Source organism: Chelon labrosus (genome assembly GCF_963514085.1).
Source record: "Chelon labrosus genome assembly, chromosome: 21".
Classification (NCBI taxonomy): Eukaryota; Metazoa; Chordata; class Actinopteri; order Mugiliformes; family Mugilidae; genus Chelon; species Chelon labrosus.
In genome coordinates, this window is record NC_140354.1 from 6,888,547 (window position 1) to 6,912,674 (window position 24,128).

General features: G+C 39.5%; 7 protein-coding genes across 7 annotated transcripts; 2 read left to right on the plus strand and 5 right to left on the minus strand.

Annotated features, from left to right (window-relative positions):
- Nucleotides 1-576: 576 nt before the first annotated feature.
- On the minus strand, nucleotides 577-1,492 carry LOC311506800 (hemoglobin subunit beta-A-like). The gene is made up of 3 exons (XM_084570883.1): nucleotides 1,335-1,492; nucleotides 919-1,141; nucleotides 577-823 (listed from the first exon to the last, which is right to left on the minus strand). Exons 1-3 carry the CDS (start codon nucleotides 1,424-1,426, stop codon nucleotides 692-694), a joined length of 447 nt encoding a protein of 148 aa, XP_084427009.1. The 5' UTR covers nucleotides 1,427-1,492; the 3' UTR covers nucleotides 577-691.
- A 404-nt stretch (nucleotides 1,493-1,896) lies between these two features.
- LOC311506801 (hemoglobin subunit alpha-A-like) lies at nucleotides 1,897-2,719 on the plus strand. Its single transcript, XM_084570884.1, has 3 exons — nucleotides 1,897-2,055; nucleotides 2,154-2,361; nucleotides 2,468-2,719. Exons 1-3 carry the CDS (start codon nucleotides 1,961-1,963, stop codon nucleotides 2,594-2,596), a joined length of 432 nt encoding a protein of 143 aa, XP_084427010.1. The 5' UTR covers nucleotides 1,897-1,960; the 3' UTR covers nucleotides 2,597-2,719.
- A 2,917-nt stretch (nucleotides 2,720-5,636) lies between these two features.
- LOC311506912 (hemoglobin subunit beta-A-like) lies at nucleotides 5,637-6,526 on the minus strand. The gene is made up of 3 exons (XM_084571056.1): nucleotides 6,367-6,526; nucleotides 5,970-6,192; nucleotides 5,637-5,882 (listed from the first exon to the last, which is right to left on the minus strand). The coding sequence occupies exons 1-3, from the start codon at nucleotides 6,456-6,458 to the stop codon at nucleotides 5,751-5,753; spliced, it is 447 nt and encodes a 148-aa protein (XP_084427182.1). The 5' UTR covers nucleotides 6,459-6,526; the 3' UTR covers nucleotides 5,637-5,750.
- Nucleotides 6,527-7,112: 586 nt separating this feature from the next.
- On the plus strand, nucleotides 7,113-12,492 carry LOC311506132 (uncharacterized protein). Its single transcript, XM_084570014.1, has 6 exons — nucleotides 7,113-7,271; nucleotides 7,378-7,585; nucleotides 7,692-7,815; nucleotides 11,721-11,826; nucleotides 11,913-12,120; nucleotides 12,273-12,492. Exons 1-6 carry the CDS (start codon nucleotides 7,177-7,179, stop codon nucleotides 12,399-12,401), a joined length of 870 nt encoding a protein of 289 aa, XP_084426140.1. The 5' UTR covers nucleotides 7,113-7,176; the 3' UTR covers nucleotides 12,402-12,492.
- Nucleotides 10,046-10,867, minus strand: LOC311506913 (hemoglobin subunit beta-A). Its single transcript, XM_084571057.1, has 3 exons — nucleotides 10,704-10,867; nucleotides 10,384-10,606; nucleotides 10,046-10,288 (listed from the first exon to the last, which is right to left on the minus strand). The coding sequence occupies exons 1-3, from the start codon at nucleotides 10,793-10,795 to the stop codon at nucleotides 10,157-10,159; spliced, it is 447 nt and encodes a 148-aa protein (XP_084427183.1). The 5' UTR covers nucleotides 10,796-10,867; the 3' UTR covers nucleotides 10,046-10,156.
- A 2,963-nt stretch (nucleotides 12,493-15,455) lies between the features above and the next one.
- Nucleotides 15,456-16,853, minus strand: LOC311506919 (hemoglobin embryonic subunit alpha). The gene is made up of 3 exons (XM_084571064.1): nucleotides 16,657-16,853; nucleotides 16,363-16,570; nucleotides 15,456-15,866 (listed from the first exon to the last, which is right to left on the minus strand). Exons 1-3 carry the CDS (start codon nucleotides 16,749-16,751, stop codon nucleotides 15,738-15,740), a joined length of 432 nt encoding a protein of 143 aa, XP_084427190.1. The 5' UTR covers nucleotides 16,752-16,853; the 3' UTR covers nucleotides 15,456-15,737.
- A 4,215-nt stretch (nucleotides 16,854-21,068) lies between these two features.
- On the minus strand, nucleotides 21,069-23,029 carry LOC311506917 (hemoglobin cathodic subunit beta-like). Its single transcript, XM_084571062.1, has 3 exons — nucleotides 22,692-23,029; nucleotides 21,742-21,964; nucleotides 21,069-21,642 (listed from the first exon to the last, which is right to left on the minus strand). Exons 1-3 carry the CDS (start codon nucleotides 22,781-22,783, stop codon nucleotides 21,514-21,516), a joined length of 444 nt encoding a protein of 147 aa, XP_084427188.1. The 5' UTR covers nucleotides 22,784-23,029; the 3' UTR covers nucleotides 21,069-21,513.
- Between the last annotated feature and the right edge of the window lie 1,099 nt (nucleotides 23,030-24,128).

A 24,128-nucleotide genomic window follows, 5' to 3' on the forward strand; every position in this document is an offset into this window, starting at 1 on the left:
AAATGACCCCACCTCGCCCATTGATGCCAAATTGTACATTTTCAAAGAAGGCACCATAACCGGCAACACTGCGTTTACAAGGATAAAGCATTAAAAGGGTAAATAACTTACCAGCATAGATACATTCCCTTATGACATATTTTATCTCAAATGCTGAAACAGGTATGGTCAACCAACTTCATATGTTCTGCAATCAAATCCTCCTTTACAAACAGGTCAGTTACCACAGTAGCCTACTGGCTCTTTTATTCTATCTTATAGTACCCATGTTTAGATCTTAGTGGACTAATACGGTTTAGTCTCACTGACTGAAAGTGTGGCTTTAATAGACTGGAATTCAACAAAGAAAAAAATCTGATTACTCTTGAACTTCTCTATATTACACCGTAACACCAAAACTGTTTATGGACACTTGTGCATATCATTGTCATAAAATAGGTAGAGGAAGTCACAAGGGAAATCGAATAATGAACAATAAATATAGCTGTATTCACAATATCAGAATCACAATACTTTATTAATCCTTCAAGGAAATCATTTAAAATATACAATATACAAATGATCATAGACAAAGAGGTTTATTTCATTTGACTTTTATTAGGTGCATTTGTGCAACAGCTTTAAGGCAGTAGATGAGAAATTTTGGAAACTGGAAAAAGTCTGCTGCACACAAAAGTGCCTCTCCAGACCCTCAGTGGTACTGTCTGCCCAGAGCAGAGACCACCACAGCCAGGAACTTCTGCCAGGCCTCCTGGGCATCAGCGGTGAAGACACTGGGGCCGAACTTGGCAGCCACACACACACTGATGATATCAGCAAGAGCCTGCAATGAGAAGAAAGTATGAGAGCAGCATTAAAGACAGTGATTAAAAAGATCAGAATCGATGAAAATAAGAGATGACTTCAATGGTGACTTACCCTGAAGTTATCAGGATCCACGTGGAGCTTCTCAGAGTGCATAACGCTCAGTTTGGCATAGGCACTCTTGATGTTGTCCAAGTTCTTCACAGCATTTTCCAGACCACCCATCACTGTCTTGCCGTGCTGGGCCACCTTAGGGTTTCCGAGGATGGCAGCGCTGGTGGACAGGTTACCAAATGACGCGAAGTGTCTCTGAGTCCAGGGATACACAATCAGAAGCCTGAAATAAAAGAATTTATGATAAAAGTTAAAAAAAAAGAAAAGAAAAGAAAGAAAATGACTCATCATATATTCCTGTTGAGAATGACAACGAACTAAACAATATATATATATATATATATATATATATATATATATATATAACGTCAAGAATTAATAAAATATCAGAATGAATATCAAAGAAGACAGGTCACCTGGTCAGAGCCTGGGGTCCAATTTCACCCACATCAATTTTTCCCCACAAGGATGTGATGGTGCTGCGCTCGGCATCTGTCCACTCGACCATGTTGACGAAGTTAAGGATTTCTCTCAGAAAAATCTGATCACAAACCTTTTGCGAAAGTCAGTCACTTAGTGGTTTTTATTAATTTCCAAATGCCACACCTCCCATCCTCGGAAGCACCTGATTGGAGCAGAGTCAGAGAGAAGATGGGTTGTTACCCACAACGAGCCAGATCGGATCTTTGCCAGTACTGGGGGATCAAGGGGGAAAAAACACTTGGCAAGTGATTTTCAAAAAACAAAAACACTGCCAAGACTAACCTGTAATAAAAACGCCATGTGACGGAAGTTAAACATGCATAAAAAGCACGACATTTATGATATTTATCATGTAAAGTGACAGATTAATAAAAGATATATCCTATCTCAGAGCAGGGAGTGGTTAATCTCCAGAACTAACTTTTGGCCATTTCTTTCATGGAGGTGTGGTTTGGATTTGATACTGGGTGTGGTGCAGTTTGGTTTCATATAAAAAGGGACAGTTCCAAATCGTCCTCACCTGAATTTTCTAACAGAGTGCTACTTAGAAAAAGCAGACATGAGTCTCTCTGGAAAAGACAAGGCCGTGGTGAAGGCTTTCTGGGCCAAAGCGTCCTCGAAGTCCGCTGAAATTGGAGCTGAGGCTCTCGTCAGGTTAGTTTTCTTTATTTAATACTTCCACTTAACATCATTTTCTTTTGTTTTCTAATAACATCTTTATATTTTCATCTCTTCCATCCACGTTTTTACAGGACACTGACTTCATATCCTCAGACCAAGACCTACTTTTCGCACTGGACTGATCTGAGCCCTGGCTCCGCTCAGGTGAGAAAGCATGGTGCGACCATCATGGCGGCCGTTGGAGACGCCGTGGGAAAGATGGATGACCTTACTGGCGCCCTGTCCAGCCTCAGCGAGCTGCATGCCTCCAAGCTCAGAGTGGACCCTGCCAACTTTAGGGTAAGCTCCGTGGAAGAACGATCAATGAACCATATAAACGCCTATCATCATTCAGTATACTGAGGTGTTTGCTCCTGACTTTACATGTGTGTTTCTCGCACGGCAGATCCTGGCCCACAACATCATCTTGGTGACGGCCATGTTATTCCCGGCAGACTTCACTGCAGATGTTCACGTCTCTGTCGACAAGTTCCTGCAGAACGTGGCTCTGGCTCTGTCCGAGAGATACCGCTAAAAGTCCAGCGATCCAAACGCATGGACTGCGAAAAAAACGCAGCATGCCATCTGCAGAATTGTCAACGCCCAACTTGGGCAGCACATGATGAATAAATTGAATAAAATCGAAATGTTCACAAAAGTTGTCTTTTGCTCATTCCTGACACATCTTCACATTTTTAAGATCTAAGATGAGTTGAGCCTAATTCTCTCTTATGATCGCGTTTTTTTCATCAGTTAAAATAATAACCCAACAGATACACTTCTGAAACCCTCACTATAACACACCACAGCCTCATAGTGAACCCTTTTTTCTTCTCTTTAACTCCAAGTGTCATGAAGAGTTTTTGATATTGAACTCCATTTTACAAGTTTTCAAAAAATAAATAATCAATTGACTGGACTTCGTGTGGCTTTTGTCCGTGTTCATTTAACTAGATAGTTTCTTTATTAATCCCAAATGTGGAAATTTCTCTGTTGCAGCAGCAATGTACAGGCATTCAACCATACATAAATATAACAAAAGCTAAAAATCAACAATAAAAATAGAGAACTAAAAAAAGAACAAAAAGTATACACAATATTAACAAAATTGTGAATAAGTGAATATTAAAAAAATGTTAAATTAGATTGCAAAGAGGTGTACTGAATTTAGGTAAGATTAAAAATTTACAACCAATAACCAAACAAGCACGTGCAAATGTGCAAGAAAAAACAAAAGTCCAGAGTGTCATCTGTCACACACAGATGAGGAGTTGTACAGACTGATGGCTTGGGGCAGGAAAGATTTCCTGTAGCGTTCTTTGAGACAACGAAGTTGTCTGAGCCTTCTGGAGAAGGTGCTCCGTTGTCTGTCTATTGTGTGGTGGAGAGGGTGATCAGGGTTATCCATGACTGATAACAGTTTGTTCAGAGTCCTCTTCTCCACCACTTATTCAAAAGTGTCCTGTCTGCAGCCAATGATAGAACCAGCCTTCCTGATCAGTTTGTTCAGTCTGTTGGCGTCACTGGCTGTAAAGCTGTTCCCCCAGCACTAACTAATGTATTTTAGATCTGAGTTGAAAAAAAAAAAAAAAAAAAAAAAAAAGCCATGGGGGTGGGGTGATGGAGAAAAAATACACTGGGAAATATAGAGGCTGCAGCCATTTTCGATTTTTTTTTTTTTTTTTAAACGGACAGAATTATCACAAAAAAATGGCAATACCTTTAAAGCAAGGCTCTACAGAGGATTAAACCACGGTATTGCAACATCAGCAAAAATACTGGCATCATAAGCATTATGGATGGGTGTGTTTTAGAGACCATTCCCCAAAGTCTTTGCTGGATCAAATCCTCCTGTCTAAACGGCATAAGGTGAGGGCACTGATTCAAATGCCAAACCTTTGTAAATCTTGTCAGTATACTTTAAACTAAATGCTACACTTTTGAACAAACAAGATAAATCTGTCTGAAGTTTAGGTAAACTTTAAAACCTGCCATTAGCGGTCAAGATGAGAAATCTAAGTAGAAACAAAAACATTTGTGCATTTAACTTAAAATGACAAACAATATGAATAATAGGTTGTTCAGTTGAAATAGAGAGGACTTGTGAGTTCATTTGACAAGATAAAATGAGTTTTCTTCAGTGGATAATGTAATCTAATGAGTTGTTTTAACTCATCAGGTTGAAACATTGGTCATAACAGCTTTTTGAATTCAAACAGAGGTTTTCTTCAAGTTGGGTTTACTCACATTTTTAAGGCAGAGAGTTTAACCAACTTGAAATCTATTACAGTGCTCAATGTCACTATTTTCTATAGGCTTTTGTCAAAAAATTAATTGTGCAGGGCATTTATCCCAGGAGGATTCACCATTGTGTTGTCACTGACACAAAAATGATTTTTCACTGATATGTTTGGTAAATTGAGACATTGCTTCTTCTGGGGAATTTCTCCCACAGTAACATATTTCAAAGAATATATTAAAATGACTTCCTGGTTGTTGTCGTTTTTTTTTAAACATCTTAAATATGTCTGAGATCGCTTCATATTATGCTGGACCTTTCATGATGTGTTATGAAAGTTTGATCTCTTTCTTTTGCCACTTTCCCTTGTATTCTGAGAAAAAGCCAGACATGAGATAAGAATTATTCCACTTGTTAGAGAAGGTGATGGTCCTGTATTCTCACAAGCAAAACAACATAAAGAGCTTTAGAGTCTTGCTTAATTATCACCAGTTCAGATAAGAGAGTGTGTGCAAATGGCAGCAGGGCCTATGAGAAAGCTTAGACACATGGAGACGCGATAACTTTGTGTTGTAGGATTTAGTTTTAGGTTGTTAAATTTTAATTTTGAAGTTTATTTAATAATGCGCCATAGATCCAAGATAAAAGTCACTACGCCCAAGTAATGTTTTGGTCAACTTTTCAGTCATGACCAGGCTGGACAAGCTGACATGAAAGATTAGTACTGACACTTGGTGTGAATTGGCAAATATTCTCAGCTTTTGGCACATGATTATTTTTGATGCAGCGTTATCATTAATTTCAGATGACCCCACCCACTGGTGCCAAATCGTACATTTTCAAAGAGGGCAGATTAACCAGCAACATTGTGTTTACAAGGATAAGGTATTACAAAAGAGTGAATAACTTAGCAGCATAGATACATTCTCTTATGACATTTTTTTTTATCTCAAATGCAGAAACAGGTATGGCCAACCAACTTCATATGTTCTGAGGCTGCAAGCAAATCATCCTTTACAAACAGGTCAGTTTATATACCACAGTAGCCGATTGGCTCTTTTATTCAGTCATATAGTACCCATGTTTAGTTCTAAGCTCATAGAACTGTAACTATTCAACCGTTGTAGTGGACTGGTGGTCTAAGAAGGTTCATAGACTGGAATTCAACAAAGAAAAAAATCTGATTACCCCGGCCCCCAAATATATTACACCTCCATTGTGGATATTTGTGTAGATCACTGAAATAAAATAGGCAGAGGACGCCACAAGGGAAATCAGACAATGTATAATAAATATAGCTACATTCAGAATATACAAATGATCATAGACAAAAAGGTTTATATAATTTGACTTTTATTAGGTGCATTTGTGCAACAGCTTTAAGGCAGTAGATGAGACATTTTGGAAACTGGAAAAAGTCTGCTGCACACAAAAGTGCCTCTCCAGACCCTCAGTGGTACTGTCTGCCCAGAGCAGAGACCACCACAGCCAGGAACTTCTGCCAGGCCTCCTGGGCATCAGGGGTGAAGACACTGGGGCCAAACTTGGCAGCCACACACACACTGATGATTTCAGCAAGAGCCTACAAAGGTATGAGAGTAGCATTAAATACACTGATTGAAAAGATCAGAATGGATGAAAATGAGAGATGACATCAATGGTAACTTACCCTGAAGTTATCAGGATCCACGTGGAGCTTCTCAGAGTGCATAACGCTCAGTTTGGCATAGGCATTCTTGATGTTGTCCAAGTTCTTCACAGCATTTTCCAGACCACCCATCACTGTCTTGCCGTGCTGGGCCACCTTAGGGTTTCCGAGGATGGCAGCGCTGGTGGACAGGTTACCAAATGACGCGAAGTGTCTCTGAGTCCAGGGATACACAACCAGAAGCCTGTAATAATAGGATCCAAGATAAAGAAAACGTTTTTTTTAAAAAAAAAGAAAATGACTCATCGTAGTATTCGACGATCCTGTTGAGAACGAACTAAACAGAAAAAATAATAATAATGATTTTACGTCAAGAATTAATAAAATATCATTGTGAATATCAAAGAAGACAGGTCACCTGGTCAGAGCCTGGGGTCCAATTTCACCCACATCAATTTTTCCCCACAGGGATGTGATGGCGCTGCGCTCGGCATCTGTCCACTCGACCATGTTGACGGCGTTAAGGATTTCTCTCAGAAAAATCTGATCACAAACCTTTTGAAAACGTCAGTCTCTTGGAGGTTTTTATTAATTTCTAAATGCCACACCTCCCATCCTCGGAAGCACCTGATTGGAGCAGAGTCAGAGAGAAGATGGGTTGATACCCACAACGAGCCAGCTCGGATCTTTGCCAGTACTGGGGGATCAAGGGGGAAAACACTTGGCAAGTGTTTTTCAAAAAAACAAAAACACTGCCAAGACTAATAACCTGTAATAAAAACACATGGAATTAAATTATACAATTATAGTATCCAACTGCAAATGGACGTTTTGCATAAATGTTCATTGAAGCCAGGATTAAAAGTTGCTAAATCGAAATATATCGACAAGTATTAATAATTACATGACTAACGACTCCGTTTAATATTTCTTTTTAAATGGTTCTGTCGTTCATTGTAAAACCCATTTTTGTCATTTTGAATATGTGCCACCAAAATAACATTTGTGATATTTATTATTTATTTATTTATCATGTAAAGTAACAGATTAATAATCTCAGATCAGGGAGTGGTTAATCTCCAGAACTAACTTTTGGCCATTTCTTTCATGGAGGTGTGGTTTGGATTTGATACTGGGTGTGGTGCAGTTTGGTTTCATATAAAAAGGGACAGTTCCAAATCGTCCTCACCTGAATTTTCTAACAGAGTGCTACTTAGAAAAAGCAGACATGAGTCTCTCTGCAAAAGACAAGGCCGTGGTGAAGGCTTTCTGGGCCAAAGCGTCCTCCAAGTCCGCTGAAATTGGAGCTGAGGCTCTCGTCAGGTTAGTTTTCTTTATTTAATAGTAGCCTACATCCACTTAACATCATTTTCTTTTGTTTTCTAATAACATCTTTCTATTTTCATCTCTTCCATCCATGTTTTTACAGGACACTGACTTCATATCCTCAGACCAAGACCTACTTTTCGCACTGGACTGATCTGAGCCCTGGCTCCGCTCAGGTGAGAAAGCATGGTGCGACCATCATGGCGGCCGTTGGAGACGCCGTGGGAAAGATGGATGACCTTACTGGCGCCCTGTCCAGCCTCAGCGAGCTGCATGCCTCCAAGCTCAGAGTGGACCCTGCCAACTTTAGGGTAAGCTCCGTGGAAGAACGATCAATGAACCATATAAACACCTATCATCATTTAGTATACTGAGGTGTTTGCTCCTGACTTTACATGTGTGTTTCTCGCACGGCAGATCCTGGCCCACAACATCATCTTGGTGACGGCCATGTTATTCCCGGCAGACTTCACTGCAGATGTTCACGTCTCTGTCGACAAGTTCCTGCAGAACGTGGCTCTGGCTCTGTCCGAGAGATACCGCTAAAATCCAGCGATCCAAACGCATGGACTGCGAAAAAAACGCAGCATGCCATCCACAGAAATGTCAACGCCCAACTTGGGCAGCACATGGTGAATAAATTGAATAAAATCGAAATGTTCACAGATGTTGTCTTTTGCTCATTCTTGATATGTCTTGACATTTTTAAGATCTAGGATGAATTCCTAATTATTGTAATCAGTTAAAATAATAACTCAACAGATACACTTCTGAAACCATTATCTATGGGTTTGTGTCGATAATTAATTGTGCAGGGTATTTATTATAAAGGATGATTCACCATCGTGTTGTAACTTCTTAACACTATTAAAAGTTACTGTATAATTAAACTTAAATATTAACAGTATAATCCTATTATGCTTAAATACAGGATATCACTGTAAATTTTAGTTAGTAGGATGAAATTTAACAGTGTTTTACAGTATTGATAGCTCAAAGGAAAGAAAACGGTAGTTTAACAGCATTTTTTCCACTGCACTGTGGGAAATCAAAACACTGACAGCATAGCAACATTTGTTTCAGTGGCAAGCTACCTGTGACACCAAAGAGTGGCGCTGGGTTTTTGACATTTGTTTCTTCGTTAAATGGCTGCCATTTTAGTTTTGCCCCAAATCTTCAGTCTCTAATAAGTTCTCTGAGAAAAGTTCATTTTAAAAGCTTGTATTTTATATAAATAAAGAGACACGTGGTCACTTTAAAGGTGTATTATTAGCCATTTCAAATGCTACATTTATACACTGTGCTAAAGCGTGGTATTTTCATAGCAAGGCTGCCAAGGAATAATTTAACAAGTTACAATGTTAAAAAAATAGAAAATAAGATGTAAAAATCATTGTGTAAATCTAAAATATATACTACTTGCATACTAAATGCTACTTGTATGTATAGTGTACAGTGAAATATTGCAGTTATGCCTCAGATATGTCTCTTGTGGAAAAAGTGCAAATTAACCTAATTTACTACTGATCATGTGCCTATATATTCGAGTAAAGGTGCGAAATAACAGCTCTATGGTTGATTTAAAAGAGTGGTAAACAGTAAAGTTCAACAACAGCAAGATGCCATTAATTTTATAGCAGCTGGCTGGAAACCAGGCTGCCAGATCTTTACTGTTTTGGGGTAAATACAGTTTGCTGAGTGTACATGGGAATGTGCAAAATCAATTTTAAAAATATAGCAAAATATCTGAAAATATTATTTTTGTCCAGAAATTAATTTCCAGATGGAGTTAGGAGGTATGGGAGCTCTGAGGCTGCAGGTGTATGCCTAAAACATCAGCTTTTGAAATATTAGCAACTTCAAAACCCAAGGTTTAAAGAAGTCAATATTAAGTAAGTGCACTTCTATGCACCTAAAGCTGCGTTGTCACCCAAGCATATAATCCAGGCTGTTGCAGAATAATAATAAAGGGCTAAAATTAAACAGTAAAAATAAAAATGTATTGCAAGCACAGTGATAATATGAGCCATGCAGCTAGAACCACTTTTTAAAAATATTAAATTAAATTGCTCTGTGTCAATTGTGAGTTTTACAAAAATTTCATGTATAAGTGAATCTTGATTTTATTCTCAATAAGCCTAAACAAATTTTTAATAATCTGATTAGTCAAGATTGTTTAGCCTACAAAGTAAAGGACGACCCTCGACACAGTCCATATAAATAAATAAATACAGATTAGCAGCCTGCTACTCGGTAGACAGTCTCAAAGTTTTCAGCCATTGCCCTAAAGATAACTTGATATTTTTGATGCACTGTTATCATTTATTTCAGAGGACCCCACCCATTGATATCAATGTGCACATTTTTTTTTTTAAACGTGGCAGAATAACTGGTGACAGCAGAGATATTATTACCATCCTAATGAAGTCTGTCTTTTCAAATGACAAAGCATTAATCAGCATCTCATGACTGACAAAGGTTGTAAGGTTGTAAAATCACATCATCCTTAAGTTCATTGCTATTACTCTGAGGATGCTGACTTCTGTCTAATGTATTGGTTATTTGCAACATTGAACAGAGACATCTAAAAGTCAATTCTTATTGGTGGTGTTTAACCAAAAAGAAAGTCTAATTATCCAACAATCATTTTCTCCTGGAATCCTGTTCTCATCAGTTTATTTAATGGCTGTGTGATAAACAGTACAGGGTCAAGGGAGCCTCTAGAAGCGAATAAATGAAAACGTTAATGAAAAGAGGCGTACAGAAAGAGATGATTTTAATTTGAAATTTATTTGGTGCATGCAACAGATTCACAGCAGTAGATGAGACATTTTTGGAAACTGGAAAAAGTCTGCTGCACACAAAAGTGCCTCTCCAGACCCTCAGTGGTACTGTCTGCCCAGAGCAGAGACCACCACAGCCAGGAACTTCTGCCAGGCCTCCTGGGCATCAGCGGTGAAGACACTGGGGCCGAACTTGGCAGCAACACACACACTGATGATTTCAGCAAGAGCCTGCAATGAGAAGAAAGTATGAGAGCAGCATTAAAGACAGTGATTAAAAGGATCAGAATGGATGAAAATACGAGATGACTTCAATGGTAACTTACCCTGAAGTTATCAGGATCCACGTGGAGCTTCTCAGAGTGCATAACGCTCAGTTTGGCATAGGCATTCTTGATGTTGTCCAAGTTCTTCACAGCATTTTCCAGACCACCCATCACTGTCTTGCCGTGCTGGGCCACCTTAGGGTTTCCGAGGATGGCAGCGCTGGTGGACAGGTTACCAAATGACGCGAAGTGTCTCTGGGTCCAGGGATACACAATCAGAAGTCTGGAAAGAAACAAGAACCAAGAGAAAGAAAATAAGTCAAATTACACCGTCTAAGTTTTTAAAAGGAATGAATGAATACAGGGAGAAGACAGGTCACCTGGTCAGAGCCTGGGGTCCAATTTCACCCACATCAATCTTTCCCCACAGGGATGTGATGGCGCTGCGCTCGGCGTCTGTCCACTCGACCATGTTGACGAAGTTAAGGGTTTCTTATGAGCTTATGTTGAAAAAGTCTCGGAACACAACTCTTTTTGCACATGTTAGTATCTTGGAGGTTTTTATAATTGCTAAATGCCCCACCTCCCAACGTCGGAAGCACCCGATTGGACCGGAGTCGATGAGAAGATGGGTTGTTACCCACAACGAACCAGATCGGATCTTTGCCAATAAAAATGATAAGAACATATTGAAAAATATTTCCAGGAATAAGCTTTTATGCAACCTAGTGAGGCCTAATTATAGTTTGGAATTTATATAAATGCATTTGAAAATTAACTTGATGTTACATAGGCTAACTCAAACAAATATGCATTTTGCATTAGGCATACGTGCATGAATTCTTAAAACCAGAATTAAAAGGTGCAAAATCTTTATAGGACTTTTAAACAATACAAGTCCATAGACATTATCAAATATAAACTATTAAAAAATCCAGTCTTCCGTTCAACTCTAACTTTATTCAAAACAGAACATAATACATTTAAAAATGTTTCAACTACGGGCAAAAATATTTTAGGTTTTTTCCTAGTTATTTATATAGCCTCGTTGTCACATTATCTCGTTAATGACTGAAATGCCGATTTCTACAGATATTTGTAATGAATTTGTTGTTACATGGGTATTTTGTGAGATGTAAAAACATCTTATCATTTCGGACTTAGCGCGATAAATATAATTTAATTTAAATATGTGGACCACTTGATAAAAAATTCTACTTCAGAGCAGGGAGTGGATACTTTAATCTCCAGAACTGGCTTTTGGCGATTTCTGACGTGGAGGCGTGGTTTAGATTTGATACTGGGTGTGGTGCAGTTTGGTTTTATATAAAAAAAGACAGTTGCAAATCGTCCTCACCAGCATTTTCATATCAGAGCGCTAAAAAAATAACTTCAAGAAAAGGCAGACATGAGTCTCTCTGGAAAAGACAAGTCCGTGGTGAAGGCTTTCTGGGGCAAAGTGTCCTCGAGGTCCGCTGATATTGGAGCTGAGGCTCTGGCCAGGTTGGTTTTATTTACTTAATATATCCGCTTTACATCATTTTGTTGTTTTGTACCGTATTCTTAATTTTCTTTCCTATTATTTACAGGATGCTGACTTCATATCCTCAGACCAAGACCTACTTTTCGCACTGGTCTGATCTGAGCCCTGACTCTGCTCAGGTGAGAAAGCATGGTGCGACCATCATGGGGGCCGTTGGAGACGCCGTGGGAAAGATTGATGACCTTACTGGCGGCCTGTCCAGCCTCAGCGAGCTGCATGCCTTCAAGCTCAGAGTGGACCCTGCCAACTTTAGGGTAAGCTCTGTGGAGGAACGATCAATGAACCAAACTAGGCCAAATAGGCTACATGAAAAAAGTTCAAATGTGAAGTTAGGTCACAATCTAAGTTTCTCTTGTATTCTAAGGTGTTTGGTCCTGACTTTACATGTGTGTTTCTCGCACGACAGATCCTGGCCCACAACATCATCTTGGTGCTGGCCATGTTATTCCCCGCAGACTTCACTGCAGAGGTCCACGTCTCCGTGGACAAGTTCCTGCAGAACGTGGCTCTGGCTCTGTCCGAGAGATACCGCTAAAATCCAGCGAATGGTCCACGATAAAGTCAGCATCCCTTTAAAAGCTGGGATGGCTTGGTGAATAAATCGAATAAAAATGAAATGTTCCCTAGCTGTTGGTCTCGTCTCCTTTGTCTTCAAGTGCACGCCACTTACTTTTATCATAGAATAAGAATAGGAATAAGAACGCAGGGAACACGTATCAATAATATTTTTTCAAACCAACTTATTATAAATAACTTAATTTATTACATTTTTATCTAGAAACGTCTTTATGCACAGAAAAGACTTTGGAAAATAACTTTGTTGGGTGTACTAGGTAATCCTGAAGTAATTATCAGCCTATCTACAAATAATTTCATTAATGTTGTCATGTTCCTTGGTTGAGGCAAAATAACTGGACAACATGGTGTCATAACAGGATATATCAGAGAAAACAAAATGGTATACATGATCCAGGTTCCGGGTTAGTGTCAGTTTGTGGTGATGGTAGAAGAACGTCTACATGCTGAAATTGTCAGTGTCTTAACAGGGCCGCACGTTAAACTGCAACCATATGTGAATCAGTCAAGCTGAAGTTCTGTGTACCTTAGTTAAAAAACAGCAACAGGATATTGTTAGTGGGGGCCTTTGGGTCCTATGGGCTGAGGGGAGGTGCCTCTGTAGATCAGGCTAGTTCCGGTGCATCCTATAGATATTTGATCAGTTTGGGTTCTAGGGAATTTAGAGGCCAGGTCAACACCTTGTGCTGTTTTTCATGTTTTTTTTTTTTTTATTTGTTCCCAAACGGTTTTTGTGTGTCCATCCTGCTGGGGATGGCTGCTGCCATCAAGGAGTGTCATTACTATGGGGTGGGGGTGCCTGTTCTGGTCTAGGTGGGTGGTACATGTCTAAGTAACATCCACATGAATGCCAGGTCCAACACTTTCCCAGCAGAAGATTGAATCGTCACAAGATGGTCAATGTTATTCACTTCTCCTGTCAGTGGTTTTAATGTTGTGGCTGAAGTGTCACAGCTCATGTGTCAGTTGGGATTCAGCAGTTCTTGGTCTGCCACCTTTTACTTGGAAACAGAAAAGGGTTGAACAATTTTCAACTAGAACAACTTTCATCAAAAGTCTGCTTCTTGCTTAAAGTTTGCAGATTGTTATATTAAATCCAGTCATCAAGTTTATTGAGCTTTCTGACATAAGAGCGCCCCCTATTGGATTTATTAAGTATTTGTGCTAAGGATCTTGAATGATCTTGAGATGTTTCTACTTTCTATCTGAATGACTCTACTTGCAGTGAGCAATAAATAATAAACAACGTAACTTGTAATGAAATGAAGTTTAAACCTGGCCCTATGTGAAATGTCTCTGTAGTCACTGACCTACTACTAGTTCAGAGTTCAGAGCTGCCATTTATGCTGAGGTGAAGCTGACTGTCAGTGGGGGGCGTAAGAGGAGGCTGTGTAAATAAGGAGGATAAGGAGGCTCAAAGAGGCAACCCCGCCCCCGATGAAGAGAGTGCTTAACCTGACTTTCAGGGGACTCAGCCCAATATGGAAAGATGAAAAAATTTATCTGGACTAAAATGACAGAACTAAGAGTGGGGAGAAAAAGTGAACGTCTCGTGGGCTGCTGGATGCATCGGTGGAAATATTTCTGTGATGAAATGGGATGCAGTGTTCAAATATTTGGTTCGAAGTGTACCTTAATAAACCACAATGCAATTTTAAATATAGTTTAATGTATGAATTTAAAATTATCTTATTATTTAAAATTGTACCGTGCGTAGATTAATTTAGTAAAAATCTATTCACTATTCAGATCCTATGTTATTTGATGGAGGAAGAAGGATACGATTTATTTAAAATAAATAAATAATAATAAGAAAAAAAAAACGCATGTGGTTCTGACCCACAAAGGACCAGTGGAACAAATATATGTATGTGGTAAAATGGTCGAATGCACACTTCCAGCACCACTTCCATATTCTCCGAGAATCAATTTACGTTTGCTGCATTGTGATTTCGAAGTAATGACATTGATACTGTGATGCAGAGATGAGCTTGTAGATATGTTCCATGTTGGAGGTCGTTGTGCTGCAGCTTCGGTCTCACTGTCTAACCACTTGTTGACAGTCCATTGGGTGAAGACTTCACTGTGATTTATTTTTTAAGTCTCAAAACTCGACTATGGATAAATAAAACAGTAAGGACTTGAAACAAGTTTTCCCACATGGTTACATCGGTATAACATCAACACTGTGAAAGCCTTGTTAACTTACACATGCACATCTTATAAGCTGTATTTACACCGTTCATTCTACAGTGCATAAATCAAATAAGATAAGCATGAGCAGTACAAGCGCAACTCATTCTGACCGCTTAGTCTGCACGTTCAGTATTACCAACAATGACGTTATTATTGTAAACCACTAATTTACATTTTCACTTCAAGTGTGTGAGGTAAAGGGGTCAAATGTGAAATAAAAGTATGCAAATAAAATATAAAAAGGCGCAAAAACTTTGAGCAGAGGTAAATGTACAGCACCAAGGAGTGTGCTTTATTTATTTAGCACATTTGTATTAATATATATTTTTCCCCGTCAGGCCTTTACAATGCTGCAAAAATGTATGCTCTGTTAGAGGTTACAATGTGCTTATTAAAACATAGGCTTAGTTTATTAATGAATCGGGCTGCTACCACACCTCCGTGTGTCCATGACTTCAGAGGGCATCAGTTGGCCAGTTGGTTTCTTGAAGACTTACTCCAACGTTAACCAGAACTAGGCTGCTTGAGTAACCCTGGCCCTCAAATATATCTGCACCATAATATGCAATGATTTGCGACTTTCTGTTTGCACCCACCAGAAACCCTTGCAACCCTGTATTCTGACAGTAGATTAAGGTCGCCACATAAATCACGCAAACAAACGCGTGTTTCTATTTTCAAAGGCTTCCCATTGTGACCTTCACCTTAACACCAAGTCTTCACAGGTTTTAACCCTGAAAATGTTGGGGTTCCCAGGCAAAATGGCCCCGCATCCTTGCACAGGGCCCAGGCAAAATGGCCCCGCATCCTTGCACAGGGGTTTGGTTCCTACAATTGCATAAAAACGAGAATATACCCACACAAATGCGGGAGGATACGGTAACCACGATACTTCTTTGAATGTTTACCCCATTGTTGACCCAGATGTGAAGCTGACCTAACTTGGAACGCTTTTAATCCATACCAACACGACCCAAACGCACCGCAGCAAAAGAACAGCCATGACAGTTTCATTGCATCGGATAATTTATTGAGATTCAAACTGACAAAACGTCTGCAGCCCATGCCGCTGTCCGGCATCTCCTCCTGTTCCTGCAGTTTATCGGTATTTCTCAGACAGGGCGCGAGCCAGGGCACCCAGGAACTTGTCCAAAGCCACATGGACCTCAGGGGTGAAATCCTTGGGGAAGAGGACTGCCATGACCACAAGGATGTTGTGAGAGAGAATCTGTGAAGAGATGAGGATGATATTTAAACTATCCATGAGCATGAGCCCCTCTTACCACTGAGTGTGATAGGTGTGCCCAGAAGATAGAGTAAAAGCCACTGCGTTTATCCTTAACTAACTTTTAGTAACTATTTTCATGACATCAACCTACAATAGATGGGTACAGTACAAAAAAAAAAAAAGTTTTAGTGTGCATCACATTCTTTTTTGTCGTGGCTTTCAGCACGAATCCACGAGAAGCCCTGCAAGTGGAAATGCACTTGGTTTTGAAAAACTATTGCGTATTCCCATAACATCATCATGAGGATGCTCAGATGACAAGATCATTTGGAGACTGGTACAGTCACCAGAGTATGTTGGGTCTCTGTACTCAGACACATTGAATTTTGAATGAAACTGTGACTGGTGACCGAAAAAAGACCAGAGACTTTGAGATTTTTAGGGTTTTGGAGCAGGAGTGTCAGACACGCTGAAATGTGTTAATCATGCTCAGTACCTTGAAGTTAGCAGGGTCCACTCGCAGTGTGAAGGCATGCAGCTCACTCAGGTTCAAAAGGCCTGCGGTCATGTTGTCTATTTTGCCCACAGCCTCAGCAACTCCAGACATCACGGTCTTTCCGTGCTTCCTCACCGGAGCAGAGCCGGGGCTCAGGTCCTTCCAGTGGGAGAAGTAGGTCTTGGTCTGCGGGTACACCACCAGCATCCTGAGTAAAGGGTGAAAGTGAATAAGCCAGCAGCTAGTACAGCGACGAAAATAAGAGCAAGCTGTTAAATCCACTAACGTAATTACCTGGACAGAGCATCAGTGCCGATGTTTTCCGCCTTGGGAGACACTTTAGCCCAGAAGGCTTTGACTGTGTCCTTGTCCTTCGCAGTGAGACTCATACTGTTGGTCGTTTGGTTGAAGTTGAATACCGCGGTGAGCAAAGACTGTGGGTCTTTTTATATATGAAGGAGGACATGGGCACACCCGCGCCAACTCCGAGATAGGACTGTCCATTTGGATGGATTCCAAATGATGTGTAGCAGCTCTTATGAGATAAACACAAAGCAAATGTCATGGTGGATCTAAACACTGGCTTGTATTGCACGAGAAATGCGAGGATTGTCAGAATGTGTTTGCGTTTGAAACATAAAGTTGATTAAATTCAGGTAAATCCAAAAGTCACAGTCTCCTACAGCTTGTGAACTTAACTTTGACATTAATCCAGCCTGGACTCATTTAAATGTGTACCAATCTGGAACAAGAAGAATAAGTCAAAAATTATGTTTGTACTTTATTGTTTTGTTTTTTTACACACTTTTTTTTTTATTATTCATTTTCCAGGAAAATTCCAAATCTGATTTGGAAAACAGACCTGGCAAAGAAATTACTTAAGTGAAATCATCTGCGGCAGTCGAGGGGTACTGATTTAAAATCTAGGTTCTGCATTTAATTGGACTAAAATTTGGTTATCAGCTGATACCAACATGGCGACTGAGGTCATCTGCGGTGAAGTTCGTTGCCAAGGCTTATCTAAACTTCAGCGGGTGGATGCGCTCAGAGAGGAACAAGATAATGGTAGAGCAGCGCACAGCCTCACTGACTGACTGCAGCACGACTAAATGTAGAAGTTATAGTTATATTTAACTATTTCCTTCACTCTAAAAAAAAAAAAAGCAATTCAGGGAACCTGTTACACTTAATTAAATGCCTTGTTGCAATACAGAAATTCAAATTTATTGATTTAGATCAAACTTTTAGGTTACAAACTATATCTGATGCGTTCTGTTGACTGAATATTGTTGTCCATCTTTAATTTGTTGTGCATAAAATATATTTGACTAATCGTTGCAGCTAAAGAGGGCGTTTATTTTGGACTGGAGCCATAAACAACATATACAGAAAGGGGATAGATGTGATTGCATTTGATATGATTCTCTACATTTCGGTTATTTCTGTGTTGTCTGCGGATAAATGAAGAATTCAAGAGAATAACAAAGCCCTGAATCTACCTGAATGGCCAAACTTAACCATTGCATTCCCAAACTGCTCACAGTCTCACCAGAGGGAAGAAGAAGATACCTAGAGCTAGATTCAGGCAGCTCAAGGACATGCTTTCTGAGGTCATTTAATTTTTTTAATATTTCCAGTCACACTGTCTTCACTGCATTGTGTGAAAAATAAAATAAGTGAAAAAAGACAGGGAAATTTGCTATTATTGTGTAACTGAGCATGCGTGCACATTGTGGGTTATGTTCTTATTTCTGTAGTTTTTTTTTACAGTATTAATATTGTTCAAATAATGCAGTTTAATAATAATAATAAAAACGTTAATTGCCTAAAATAGTGGAATTTGTCTACATATAAAAGCTTCATCAAACCGGAACAACTTCATTTTAAAATGGTGCTCAACTCGAAAAACTATGTTCATAAACACATTAAAGCTAACATTTCTTCTAAATATAATGTGAAGAAACTATTTGCAACTGTTTATTTTATCAAATATTAAGGAGGTCATCATTAAAAAGCCTGGGGCCTCATGTACAAAGACTTGCGTGGATTTCTAAAATGTCGCACGCTCAGATCCAGAAGCACATTTCCTTTGTACATCCCAATTGTACGCATATGTTGTACCCGACCCCTCTCTATCCACGCCCCCTTTTAAATATGCAAATTACATTTAAATTGACCATGCACCTGAGATTCCCCTCTCTGCACGATCAGAAATTGAAAACAAAAGAATGAGTAAGACGGGAAAAAAGAAGAACTTCACAGAAAGCGAATTGGAGACGCTACTCGCTGAGTGGAGGTGCGCAAAAATGTCCACGCGCCACAATGTTGGTTAATTGCATTTGCGCATCACATATGATCTGTAAATTGATCGAACGAAAATGTTTCCTGTTGACATTTACAAACTGATCATGTAATAGCGCTTTTATATCAATGTGTGTGCAGTAGATAGCCCTGATTACATTCGGAAAACCGGCTCTCGCTGCAAATTGCGCTTTAATGTTGACCTGTTCAGATGCATTGTATGGGGATTTGATATACCTGGCTGACATGCAGATAATTCCGTCCCACGTGGCTGGCATGGCTCTGCTCAGGGTCGCCCGGCACATTCCATATCGGTGGGACTAATTGTTTTCACATTTATGACAGTTTCCCAGCATCACCTCTAAGTGTCGCCGAAGGATCAACAGCCGTAAAAGCCAGCGTACGCCAGCCATGACGTTGTCGTAGGCACGCTTTGACAGCAGAGATCCACTGAAACTGAATGATTGGTCCAGGGATCCAGTGCGCCAATTTCTCAAACTGTCCATTTTTTTTTAACCGTCACCTTTACGGTTGACTTGATGAATGGTTAGTGCTTACACCACGGCCCCACGAGCAGAGTCAGCTCAGTTAACTGTGAGGGAAATGAAGGGCTATGGGCGTGATACAAAAAAAGCCCCACATCTGGAGACACACTGTCACATCAGAAACAGAAAACACCAGTGAGGAATCGAGAGGTACCGAGTGAAATTGCCGAGGTCTAATGGATACCTAATCTTTGCCAGGTAAAATATAAAATGTGTTACAAATGATTAATAAGAGCAACTGTTTGTTTTTTGGAGTTTCAGCCGGTGTGTTGTAAAACGAGTTGATTGAACCAATAGGATCTTCCATGTTTCTTCATCTATCTCCTTCATGAGCAGCGCACCATCTTGGCTCATAGTTAACACTTCATAATTTTAACCTCGCGCCTCTGTCAGAGCATGACGATAAGCAAATGTAAAGTTCCTCGGTGTGATCAGATTTCTCCACTGAGTTACGTTAGTACTCCTGGCAGTAACCCAGCCGACCCCAAAGCACTGATTTGACTACTGGCACCGTTCCTGCTATGATGACTTAGGAGCTGAAGTATAACCGCCCAGTTGATTAGCAGGAGCCAAAAAAAATAAACGCTTGCTGGTTTCTAATCCTGATAAATGTTTAAAGCTTACCGTGTAAAACGTTCTAGTAAAACACACACATTTTTGCTTTGTGAGTTTTAAAGCTGTGTGAATTTTTATTTTCAGTTTTCAGTTTTTTTTGTTTTTTTTTATTTTTTTAAAAAAGGATTTACGGAATGTGACAATGTTGGAGCGCCTCCTAGTGGACAGACATTAGTAAGATTCACAACGTAATATGTGTAGGTTACACTGATCAGACATAACATTATGATCACTGACAGAAAAAGTAAATGACATTGACCATCTTGTGACAATACAATGTGTTACTTTGACATGTTCCACCCACCTAGACCAGACCAGGCACCCCCACCCCATAGCAATGACACTCCTTGATGGCAGCAGCCATCACCTGCAGGTTGCAGCCTGACACAGGCACACATAGGAACAACTCAAAAAAACATGAAAAACAGCACAAGGTGTTGACCTGTGGGATGATCCACAGAGGCCCCTCCCCTCAACCCACAGGAACCAAAGACACCCACTAACAACACTCTGTTGCCAGACACCACAGGACACCCTCAGAAGGCCCATGTCCATTCTCTGATGACTCACAACTGTTTTGGAGGCACAAGGGAGACCTATACAATATTAGGAAGGTGGTCATAATGTTATGTCTGATCAGTATAAGCCACTCTGTCATCCAATAGGCAACGGATTCTATGAAAGTGTCAGCCTGGTTTTCTTGCTGACAGCTTGAGTTTATTCATGAATGACATGTGGTTCACTACTCTACGTGATATTCATCAAATGGTGTCACTGGTCTCCCAGGACACCCCTGACGGACATTTCAATCCTCCAGTGCATCACAAAATTTGGTTTGTTCTTATCGTGTTTTATGCATTGCTATTATTATTATTATTTTATTACATTCGTTTTTCTTTACTCTTTTGTTATTAATCAGATTTAGCAGTCACATGGGAACTATCCGAGGTCCTGGTGTGTCCCTGCCTGTGACTGCTTCAACGGTGACCGCTAGATGGCAGCATCAGCCACGGGCAGACGGTGCAAATAACACGTATGTGTATTGGATTTTGAGTGCCCTGCTCTGATTCTTACAGAAAATGAACTGTCTGCCTCGGAACAAATTATTGGTGTTTTATATTTAGTTGTTTCCAGCTATGTAACCCATATGCCTTTCAAGACTATTAAAGTTTAATTTGCACTATGTTTTTTTTTCTCTTCCTCTTTATCGCAATTGCACTTACAGTACATACAAAAAAAAAAAAAAACTTTATGGGACATAATATTTATTAAAGGACAGCATAGTATGCCAAAAGATACATTAGAAACTAAAAACGTACAGCCTGTTTCAAGGTACACGTACAAGTCTGTCATTGTAATATCCTGAGCTGCCTTGTCTATTCACCCATTGCTGAGAAATTAGCTGCATGTCATAGCAAATAGCAAAAAACTGTTCCATAAACATATGAATTTTATACTAAATAAACCACGAGAATTATGTAAAAAAACTTACAATAGTTAAATTTGTTGTCCCGTTAAGGACCTCGGGTGGGGGAGGGGTCTTAAAACTGCAACTTGAGGCCATGTCATTTAAAAAATAAAGTCATATTCAATCTCATATGTCAATGACATAGGATATTAAAGAAATACTATGCTAAGACAAACACACATAAACGTATTTTTTTTTCTCCTGCTGGGTTCGTTGCACTCTTCAGTAGTACTGACTGCTCATCGCATCGACCACAGCAGACAGAAACTTCTGCCAGGTAGCTTGGATCTGAGGGCTCAGGTCGGACTTGAGTTTGCAGGCGACGGTGATGGTGAGACAGTCGGCCAACAGCTGAGGACAAAATGAAAACACCATGAGTCCAGTCTGTCTGCCTGAACAAAGCATTATGAAAATATTGTTTTTTTTCCCCCTTAGGGGTCAATTGCCTACTCTGAAGCAATCAGGATCCACGCCGAGGTTTTCGTAGTGCAACCTGCTGAGGTCGGCATAGGTATGCTTGATGTTGTCCATGTTCTTCACTGCTTTGTCCAGTGCTTCCAGCACCACCTTGCCATGGGCGGCTACTTTAGCATTTTTCAACACAGCAGTGACAGTGAAGATGTCTCCAAAAGTACCAAAGTATCTCTCCGTCCAAGGGTAGACAATCAAAACTCTGTCAAAATAAGAGACGTGGCTGGTTGTTTTGCTTATAACGATATGCTACTCCAACTTTATGGTTGTTTCTCAATTAAAATGGGAAATTAAACTATGATCAACAACGCTGACTTACAAAGGACTGGGTCTGGTGCTGAAGTGGAGGAAAATCAAACATAGAATAGTTCGGCCACTAACTATTGTGCTGCAAAACACTTAACCCTCTATTGGATGGATTATTACTTAAACATGATAAATACACTTAAATTATGAATTATACTTATATTTATCATGCATATTAATACTTGAAATAATGTAATATATGGACTATATTCCACTTTTTTTTTAAATGACCAAATTTAAAGAAAAATTGCTAAAGAAAAATTAATATATTTTTAATGTTATTTATTTATTTATTTGTTTATTTGTTATGCTCAGCGTGTCATGACCTGCACAGTGTACAGATGAATATTTATTCTATTTATTTATTTATTATATTTGTATTTTCAAAGTAAAATACCCATTATAACTGTTGCCAGATACCAACACCACTCAATAAACGGTTAAATGATGACTGATGGTCAAATAATAAAACCGAAACAAAACTGTGGGTCCATTATATAATATGGGGCAGACTTTCAAAATAAAATTCAAACGTGCCACTAGGCTAGCCTATTAGATTTAAATTACATACTTCGCTTAAATAGGCTTCACCGTGATCTTGTAAAGTGAAAAAAATCCTCTACCTTGCCAAAACTTGCGGTCCGATCTCATCGATATCAACTTTTTCCCAAACAGCCCTGATAGTGCTGCGCTCCTTGTCTGTCCACTTTACCATGACGTGTATGGTCAGCTTTTGTCTTGGTTTCCCTCCACACAATAAACTAAGAAGCGGCAGGGTTTATAAATTCAGTAAAGAGTTACTATAAGCCCGATCTATTGTCGCCTACATCTGTAAGAGAGTCAATATCCAACATGTGTGAAACACAGAGGAAATGCCTAGAAGTGCTCTTAAAATGACTCGACAGAAAATGTTCCACTTCTCTTCGGTGCTGTTGCCGGGCTACTTGCGGCTGTTGAAGTTAGATTAAGCAATGCTTTCATTATCTGAATATTCAGGCATTCCCCGCCCAAATAAATAATCCACATGTCACAAATGGGCGTTTATTTCGTGGCCTCAAACAACCTGAGGGGCGGTTTAACTTTTATTAAAAGCTAAAATGAAAGAATGACGATTGCGAACACTGTCACTCCAGTTTTGATGGGGCTTTAATTGTCTCTGGATGGAACTAAAATGATACAGTCTATATGGTGATTATAAGACGACGTGTTTATGGTAAAGGTTTTAGGTTGACAGTACAGCCGCGTTTTGGTCATGTCAACCGTTTTGGGTTGCAGTTGATTTCCCATTTCCCAACTTGAAGAGAAGTCATGGTGAGAAGTGATGCACAATCTGTGTTTCTGATGAATCAGTAAGTGACACGCAACATGAAACTAGGATACAGTAGACCCATAGCCGATGATAGTTACACATTACATTAACCACATGATAATTAACAAATGATCAAAAATTAAACAACTTTGAATCCAGCACACATGTATACAGAGTAATGATAAATCACTATAACAGAGGATGTTTCCTTTTATTGCCAAAAGTCTGGAAAAATGTTGCTAATCTGTTATATGACAATTTAAGAATGATTTGTTCATCATAGTACAGATATTCAGATAGATTCCAGTTTGTCCACGTCAACAATGACTCGTTAAATATAAAAGTTAGTTGTGAAGTTCCACAGGGTTCTGTGCAAGGAACACTACTTTTTACATTATTCATGCTGACTTTAGACAATATTAGCAGGAAAAGCTTCAAACATTTGCATTGCTATGCAAATGACACCCGGCTATAGTGATCCAGGAAGCCAGATGAAACAACTGAGCTGGTAAAGCTCTGAGCATGCTTTGAAGATATAAAGGCTTGTATAACCCGTAACTCTCTACTTCTGAAGTCGTTGTATTTGGCCTTAAACACCTCAGAGATTCATTATCAAATCATAAAGTCAGTCAGCATTACAGTATCTTGACCTCCAGTACTACTGTGAGAAGCCTGGAGTTATATTTGATGAGGATATGTCCCTTAAATCGTGCATTAAACAAGTGGCCAGGACTTCCTTCTGCCACCTAAG

Bases quoted from the DNA above. Each gene is read 5' to 3' on its own strand.
- LOC311506917 (XM_084571062.1), bottom strand. From the start codon at position 22,783: ATGGTAAAGTGGACAGACAAGGAGCGCAGCACTATCAGGGCTGTTTGG. The intron at 21,965-22,691 runs GTAGAGGATTTT...TTATTTTGACAG, and splicing joins GGACCGCAAGTTTTGGCAAG to AGTTTTGATTGTCTACCCTT. The intron at 21,643-21,741 runs GTAGGCAATTGA...TTTTGTCCTCAG, and splicing joins TGGATCCTGATTGCTTCAGA to CTGTTGGCCGACTGTCTCAC.
- LOC311506912 (XM_084571056.1), bottom strand. From the start codon at position 6,458: ATGGTCGAGTGGACAGATGCCGAGCGCAGCGCCATCACATCCCTGTGG. The intron at 6,193-6,366 runs GTGACCTGTCTT...CTATTATTACAG, and splicing joins GGACCCCAGGCTCTGACCAG to GCTTCTGGTTGTGTATCCCT. The intron at 5,883-5,969 runs GTAAGTTACCAT...ATACCTTTGTAG, and splicing joins TGGATCCTGATAACTTCAGG to GCTCTTGCTGAAATCATCAG.
- LOC311506132 (XM_084570014.1), top strand. From the start codon at position 7,177: ATGAGTCTCTCTGCAAAAGACAAGGCCGTGGTGAAGGCTTTCTGGGCC. The intron at 7,586-7,691 runs GTAAGCTCCGTG...CTCGCACGGCAG, and splicing joins TGGACCCTGCCAACTTTAGG to ATCCTGGCCCACAACATCAT. The intron at 11,827-11,912 runs GTTGGTTTTATT...TATTATTTACAG, and splicing joins GGAGCTGAGGCTCTGGCCAG to GATGCTGACTTCATATCCTC.
- LOC311506919 (XM_084571064.1), bottom strand. From the start codon at position 16,751: ATGAGTCTCACTGCGAAGGACAAGGACACAGTCAAAGCCTTCTGGGCT. The intron at 16,571-16,656 runs GTAATTACGTTA...CCCTTTACTCAG, and splicing joins GGCACTGATGCTCTGTCCAG to GATGCTGGTGGTGTACCCGC. The intron at 15,867-16,362 runs GTACTGAGCATG...ATCTCTTCACAG, and splicing joins TGGACCCTGCTAACTTCAAG to ATTCTCTCTCACAACATCCT.
- LOC311506913 (XM_084571057.1), bottom strand. From the start codon at position 10,795: ATGGTCGAGTGGACAGACGCCGAGCGCAGCGCCATCACATCCCTGTGG. The intron at 10,607-10,703 runs GTGACCTGTCTT...GTTTCTTTCCAG, and splicing joins GGACCCCAGGCTCTGACCAG to ACTTCTGATTGTGTATCCCT. The intron at 10,289-10,383 runs GTAAGTTACCAT...TTCTCATTGCAG, and splicing joins TGGATCCTGATAACTTCAGG to GCTCTTGCTGAAATCATCAG.
- LOC311506800 (XM_084570883.1), bottom strand. From the start codon at position 1,426: ATGGTCGAGTGGACAGATGCCGAGCGCAGCACCATCACATCCTTGTGG. The intron at 1,142-1,334 runs GTGACCTGTCTT...CTTTTATTTCAG, and splicing joins GGACCCCAGGCTCTGACCAG to GCTTCTGATTGTGTATCCCT. The intron at 824-918 runs GTAAGTCACCAT...TTCTCATTGCAG, and splicing joins TGGATCCTGATAACTTCAGG to GCTCTTGCTGATATCATCAG.
- LOC311506801 (XM_084570884.1), top strand. From the start codon at position 1,961: ATGAGTCTCTCTGGAAAAGACAAGGCCGTGGTGAAGGCTTTCTGGGCC. The intron at 2,056-2,153 runs GTTAGTTTTCTT...ACGTTTTTACAG, and splicing joins GGAGCTGAGGCTCTCGTCAG to GACACTGACTTCATATCCTC. The intron at 2,362-2,467 runs GTAAGCTCCGTG...CTCGCACGGCAG, and splicing joins TGGACCCTGCCAACTTTAGG to ATCCTGGCCCACAACATCAT.